Source organism: Antrostomus carolinensis, unplaced genomic scaffold, assembly GCF_000700745.2.
Source record: "Antrostomus carolinensis isolate BGI_N321 unplaced genomic scaffold, ASM70074v2 scaffold4978, whole genome shotgun sequence".
Lineage (NCBI taxonomy): Eukaryota > Metazoa > Chordata > Aves > Caprimulgiformes > Caprimulgidae > Antrostomus > Antrostomus carolinensis.
The window spans coordinates 74-7,564 of NW_010333561.1; the positions used below are offsets into that span (position 1 = coordinate 74).

The window sequence follows — 7,491 nt, forward strand, 5'->3', positions numbered from 1 at the left end:
CCCAGGGGAGGTTTAGATTTGATCTGAAGAAGAATTTCTTCACTGAAAGGGTTGTCAAGCACTGAAACGGGGTGCCCAGGGAGGTGATTGAGTCCCCATCTCTGGAGGTATTTAAAAGATGAGTAGATGTGGTGCTTAGGAGGTATGGTTTAGGGTGGACTCAGCAGTGTTAGGTTTATATTTGGACTTGATGATCTGAAAGGTCTTTTCCAACCAAAACGATTCTATGGTTCTAAATCAGGAGTAAATGCAGAAAGACTTCTTTGAGTAAGCTCCACTTAATATTTCTGCCTTTCATGCTGGTGTCTGGCAATTTCCAAAGAAAATCTGCTTCAGCTGCACCAAAAAACCTTCATAATTTCACCTGTTAACCCTGTAGATTTAATTTGGAAAATTACACCATGGCTGACACTTTTTTGGTGACAGTGATTTACAGGATAGACTTATGATCTATATCTGTATAGTCTGTCGGTGTTGGTTGGTTTGTGTATTAATATTAAATTTTATCCTTGTGTTTGTTTGTATAACAGTTATTTGTGTAAGAGTAGAAATGAGTTTGTGCTGACATGACCGCCCACTCTGCAATTCAAAGAAGAGATGAGAGAGAATAAAACTCCTCAGTTACATCCATACAATACAGAGATGAGAGACAATATGCAAGGAAGAGTCAATAAGTTGTCACTTCATATAGTAATTTCTTTTTGTATTAAAAAGAAACACCAGCTTTCTAGGAACACTATGGTTGCCTGAGAGTATTGCTACAAAGGAGAGAAATCTGTTAGGTTGTTTCCAGTAACATCTAGCAAAGTCTGATTCCCTGCAGCGCTTAACTCTTAACAGATATTTATCTGACTTTCAAAATACCATAGCTTGTGACTGTGATTCTGATGCTAATACTGTGCTTTTTGCCACTTTAAAGACATTTCTTACCAAGTGACACTCTGTTTTGCCCTGCAGATCCTCAGTTTGTGGTGTACCAGCTAAAGGTAAAGATATTCACCTCCCCTTCAGGACCCTCAAGACGTGAAGACAAGTACATGTACTTTGAATTCCCTCAACCTTTGCCTGTATGCGGTGATATCAAAGTGGAGTTTTTCCACAAACAGAACAAGATGTTGAAAAAGGTTCGTTTTCTCGCTTTTCTGGAAAATGTCAAGCCAATCCTGATGCAGGGCTGGGATGTTGGTTATTCTTCAGCGATGTGTTGTCACAGTATTTAGTTCTTTGATGTCTAGTTTTCCAAAGGAGAGAATCTACCACAAAATGAAAGCTGAATATTTGGAGAGTTGGTGAGATTAAGTATAAAGGTTGGATAAAAATTATACTGGATATGTATTTCAGTCGTTTGGGTAGTAGTGAGTAATCTAATTGAGGAAGAAACATTCTCATTCTAAAAATAGACTTGCATACTGAGCAAGTTAACTCCAGCTGTTTTCTTCACTAAATTTTCCTGATGCTTGAGCAGGCACAGAAGAGCATGTCTGTGTGCTGTTGGCTGATTTCTACCCATCTGTCAAATTTGGTTGAATTTCCAAGATAATTCGGTTTCCTACGCACTTTGTGAAAGTACCTCTGTAATCTATTCAGCCATCTCTCGGTTCCCAGCTGCAGTGCCTTGACATGAGATGTTTAGAGAATTCACTCAGAACTGAGAATTTTATCAGTGTCTCAGTTGTGGAAAACATTAATCTAGAATTTATTTTGACACCATCAAGTTCTTAAAGATGTACACCTCATCACTGGGTTTCGTTAATTCTGGTACTTGTGGAGCAAGTTTGCATTTACCAAGGTGAAAGGTGAAGATGAGACCACGTTGATTAAAGGCTGCCTTTGTATTTACTAGTTAAAATTTTTTATGAACAGTTGTTCATTATTTAATGGGTGTTATAAAACATCCTGTGTACAGGCAAAGCATAAAAATAAGAAAATACTAGAGTGTATTGGGAGACACACGTAAGTGATGAGGTAACGGTCTCTTGTAACTATGTACACAGGTTGCACCTACTCGATGTGTGTGTAAATACACATGCACGCTATTTTGTGGGCTTGTTCACTTACAAGGTATTGTTAACTAGTATAATGGTGTAATTTTACTAGCTGGAAATGCTGTGTTCTGTTGTTTGCTATGCACTGATGTCTGCAACAAAATTTTAAAATAGTTTCTTAGTGGGAATGTTTTCTTCTGCCTGTTCAGTGAGAAGTTTTAGTTGGTCAGTGCGGCTATATGCAATACAGAGAACTGTAAACCAAAGCGTTTTAAATGTAGAAATTCTCCTTAGAGTCAACATGAAAATTATTGATGTTTAAAACTGCAATGCACAAGAGCCAATTTTGAGAACAGACGTTTAAAGGATTACCCAGATAAGTACTGTGGGCTAGACATGGGTGATGCAGGGAGGAGATGAAACAAGACCCAAATGTCTGAGACAAGATCCTGGTTTATCCAGTCTCCGTCCTATTTTAACTATGAATTTGTCGATTTTTTTACCATCTTCAGTAATACATGGATTGCAAACAGACTTTGTAGGAAGTATTGTGCTTCACTGCCCCTCTCCGAGTAAGCCTCCAAAATACCAATTTGCAGCTCAGATGCTGGATCTTGGCTCGGTAGCACCGGGAGCAAACTCCTGTATTTGTTTTACGTCTGTAGAGAGCACTGAGATCCAGTGAGAGCATAAACTAGAGCTCCTTGCTGTCTTGTACAATTTCTGTAGTATAAATTTGGTCTTTGTAGAATTGTCTGCAGAAATGCAGCAAGCGTTGTTAATATGCTGTCGTTTCATTTCAGAGTGTCGTATCAGCCACGGTTTCATTTCTTAAGAATCTCTTTGTAGTTTCTGAGTAGCTGTTTGAGTTTTTGGTTTGTTTTTTTTCTTTTTGTCTCTTCTTATCAAGTACCTTCTCTGGATTACAGATCATGTAGAGGCTTCTCTTCTCGGTGTCTTTGGAGTGCTGGGGACTAGAAATGCTGAGATGGTGAAAGCTCTTTTTTCCATGTCTGCAAGCTCTTTTGAGAGATAAAAACTGTCCCTTCACCAGACGGGAGTCTTTTGTAGAGAAACCACCTTGATAATCTCCCTCAAAGATCTGTTGAACCTAGTTGTCTAGTTGCCCTCAAGCTTGTATAAGAATGGAGGCCAAAAGAAAGTAGGTATGTGGTGTTACACAATTCTGGTAGGACCACCTCTGTTAGCTTTACTGTAAATGCAGAGGTGTTGAGGACGTGTGGGACTGGGTCTACGGGTCCTCTCAGATGTAAACATCTTAGTCTGTTTTATGAAACCATTGCTGAGGTCTTCATATTGAGAATTAGTGAAATAATCCATCTCTGACGTGTGCTTTGCCACCAGAGGAGATCCTTACACATGGTCCTTTTGACAACTTGTTACATGAAGTGACTAAGATGGGCATAGGGCAAAGAGGTGAATATTTGTTGCAGAAGACCTACCTTGGCACAAAGTTGAACACGTTTCTCTGTACAAGTGTTTCACATCTGTGCCTGTTCCTTTTCTAGTTAAGCTTGACTCTACACAGTTTTTACTGAAAACCCCAAAAGAGAGGGCCTTCTGCTGTGGAGACTTTTTGGAGATCACCCCTATGCAGTGATCACCCAATTAATGAGAAACAACATAAGTAGGAGGAACAGGATCTTGTCTTTCAGAGATTCTGGTTTATTCACATGTGCTTATGAAAGATGGAATTACAGGTCTGTAGCCTGTATTCTTGTTCCTCCAAGGTTTTCTGTTAGCAGATTTATAGGTAGCTGCTAAAAAAGATTTCTTGCACGCACTTAAAGGCATTGCATATCTATCAGTCAGCATTTTAACTTCCCATAAGAAACCTAATCAAAAACTAATAACATTAATTAAGAGTGTAATTCTCGATCCATTCTGGGCCTCAGGCTGGAGAACGGCTATGTGTCATGTCTGGAGATAAAGGAAACTTCCATGTCCTCCTGCTGGGTCTGGTTTGGTGTTTGATACCACTGATCCTAGCTGAAGTGCTCCAGATTCACTTACCTGTACTTGCTTTTGAGTTTCTTAATCCTCTGAAGAACAGTAGCATTATTTGCAGACCTCTCTAGTATGAAGGGTCCTCCTCAACTTTGATCAAGCTCTTCTTGGATAAAATTATTGTGCATGAAACAAAATAAACTTGAATGGTCTAGTGACTTTGAGTACCTAGTGTTGCAGTGTCAGTGTGCAATTTAAAGCAGTTGAGTGCTCTGGGTTTTTTTAATGGCAAAACTTAATTTAAGCAAATTCAGTGGCTAGTGAAAGCTGACCTCAGCCAAAGGATTACTGGTGCTGGTGAGAAGATGTTGGTAAGAGAGTGACTGAAAAAGTTACCCTGTTTCAGCTCTTCTGTGCCACCTGGCATTAGTTAGTAAGTCCACAACTTTTGGTCTTTTCTTGTCTAGTAAAGTTATTTGTTCTTGGACCATTTCTTCGGTATGATGTAGCTACTTCCTTTCAAGAATGAAATGCATCCTCATATGAGAACAAAATGGCTCGAGGCTTGAGTATAGTTACTATGTATGAATTTCTGATAGATAGAAGTTAGTAATTGGGGATTTTTTGAGCATTTTTTTTTTTTTTTGCTTATCTAGCTTGTAGGTTTTGCTGTTCTTCCATCTGAGACTACTGCTGTAGTTTCTCTAGGTTTGCTTCCATGTATCTATGTGAAGCCTTTTTCTTCCAGTTATTGATGTTGACATGGTAATCTTAAAGTATTTTAGAGTATCCTTATATCACTGCTCAAGGAGAGTCTGTTTAAAAATAATACTGAAGATCTCATCATCTTCCTGCCTGTGGATAAAGGAGACCGTTTTCTGTATAGATGAAAGGGAAATCTTGGTGGGTTTGTTTGTTTGTTTTAAGAGTCACTGCTGTCTTATACCCAGACTGTAGCATAGGCAGGGCTGACAGCGTTGTTTGAGCTGTTGGGTATGCCATTTCTTCTCTTGAGTCTGTATAGATGAGAAGTTCCACTACACAGTTCAAGAGGACTTTGGGTGATTGCTGTTTAGCAAACACTGAAGAATGAACTCTGGAAATGTCAGAAGACTTTAAGCATTGATCTGAAAATGGTACAAGAAGTTCCATCAGCCGCGGCTATGGGAAAGCTGTGAGGCCAGCATGGAACAGGTTATCTCTAACTTCTGATTGCTGGATAGCATCTCCAAAAACCCTTAGCTGATGCTGCAAAGTGATTATAAGTGCCTGTAGATCTCTCTGCGCATTTAAACTCTCAGGAGGATATGGGAACTCCTAGCTGATGGCTTAAATGATCTTGGATTTGGATCTCAGTCTGAAGTTAGAGGCAGGTATCAGCTCTAGAGTGAGATATATTTTTTTTCTGTCAGTCGGAGAACTGAAAAACTGCACAAGGTAGGGATAAGTATTGTATCTCAAAACAGGGTGATTAAATCGGTTTCTGTCTCAAGTGTATGATGTGTCACTGTAGATTTTATGATACAGATTTGGCTATGGGAAGAAATTGTAGGTTTTTTATTTTTTTCTTTAAGACAGATGCCTGTGATGTAACTGGAAGTGAAGCAAAACATTCAAAAAAGCCTTTAGCTAAAACTGATTTTCAGAAGCTTATTCATTAAATTGTGTTCCTGAGAGCACTTGATCTGGTATTCTGATTTGCTATGTAAAGCCCAAGTTCAGTTCATTCCTTGAGTTTTAAAACTCCTATCTTTGACCCATATTATATCAACTTTCCTTGTTGCCTCCCATGAAGTATCTTGGATCTTGACGCTTGAACTGAAGCTGGCTGAATCCTCACTTTGAATAATCAGTTTTGTTTTTCAGTGAAAACAGTGACACAGTTATCAGCTTTAAGAGCTAATTCCAAAAAACATGACCAATTCTTCCCTCAATTTGAGTAGCTGTGTCATGTAGCATAGCACGAACTTCGTTTATTAAGCTAATTAAGTTAGTGTAGTGGGAAATGAAGGAAAACAACTTGGTTCTTTGAAAAGCTGGAGGGAGATAAAAGAATAAATGACCAGTTCAGCCAAGTTGTACTTGTTTAGTTTGAGTCCCTGAAGACCTCTGCAAATTTATCCCAAGGAAAACAGATTAAAAGATGTATAGTGAGAAGTTTGTCATCTGTTTTGTCTTCTCTCGACTCTGTCAGTAAAGCCAAGACCCCACAGTTGCTTGTTCAGACAGACCCTTAAGTGCTAAGTAAACCCTTCCTGGTGCTGTTCCACCTGATGAAGTTTAAGGTTAGGTCTGACAAGACCATGCCTTTTTCTCTGCTGGCATTGGTTTACATCCAGTGGCCTTGTTTGCTTTGGCATTGCTTCAGCGCTATTGGTGTAAGCCATTTTCCATCCATCTGCTGCAGCATGTTCATCAGCTTTGTCCTTTCCTCTGCTGACCTCACTGGAGGCATCATGGGTGGCACTGAGGACCAGCACGAAAGTGCGTTGCTGTTTCTGCATTGTGGTCCTAAAGAAGGATGAAACATAGTAGTACCATCACCCCAGCTACAAGAGGTGGGATCTCCCTTAACTGTGGTCTTGGTGTGGAAATGCCCTTTCTTCTTTAAATCCTCATTGGAAGGATGACCTCTTCACTAGCAGCGAGACTGCTATTGGGTGCTGGAAACATCAGCTCAAGCTTGCATTTTCCCACTGTATATTGCAGATGCCACCTGGATTCCAAATCCCTCCTGTTCTGTAGCTGCAAAGCTGATGCCATTGGTTGTTTCTGTATTGATGTGAACTAGGCTTTTGATTTGAGCAGGGGTAGCCATCTCATCTTCCTGGAGAACTACATATCTTTTGAGAGACTTGTCATCTGGTCATAGGAGGAGCCTGGACCAGGTTACTCTGAAGACATCTTTGTGGGGATTTTGCCTACTGACGTTCTTCTTGAGACATCAGCAGGCAGGCTGATGACTCGTTTGAGCATTACAGAAGAATAAACCCTCTGTCCCAGGATGTTCATCCTCTACTTCCAGATTCTGGGGTGGGTGTTTTTAAGACTGTTTCTGAGTTAGTGTTAGGGAAGAAGACGGTGCTAAGTGTCTGAGCAGGTTGGGCCTGACAAGAACCTACATACTGCTGCCTTGCATGCATGGGCTCCAGCAAGGGTTCTTCAGAAATGTGATGGCTTGAAGGGACTTTGTGGCAGTGGCAAATATCTATTAGGCCCCTAAGACAAGTGTAACGACAACATGTTAATCTGGTACTGGAGAAGCTTGCATTGATGTGGATAACATCTTAACTCCAGAAGTGTTTCTGACTGAATTATTGAACTTTTGTCTTTGACCTCAAAAACTGAAAATGGGTCTACTGAGCCTTAGTAGAGGAGGCAGGTAGAAGTTATTTCATCAGACACTTCTGAATTCCAAGTATTTGTGTGCTTACATGTTTTTATTCATTTGTGAGGAAGAACAATATAAGTTAAGCAGTAGTCCAGCTCTTCCCTGCCCCCTTCACTATGGCCCAGGGAAATGTTGTGTTTGCCTTCC

The 7,491-nt window shown here is 40.1% G+C and overlaps 1 protein-coding gene across 1 annotated transcript in view; it reads left to right on the forward strand.

Moving 5' to 3' along the window:
• Nucleotides 1-957: 957 nt before the first annotated feature.
• The window catches only part of PTEN (phosphatase and tensin homolog), a gene marked incomplete at its 5' end in the record, with an annotated part of 10,882 nt that continues 4,348 nt past the window's right edge, over nt 958-7,491 (forward strand). Inside the window, one exon of the mRNA XM_010173889.2 lies at nt 958-1,124. Coding sequence (XP_010172191.1) covers nt 958-1,124 — 167 coding nt within the window. The remainder of the gene's footprint in view (nt 1,125-7,491) is intronic.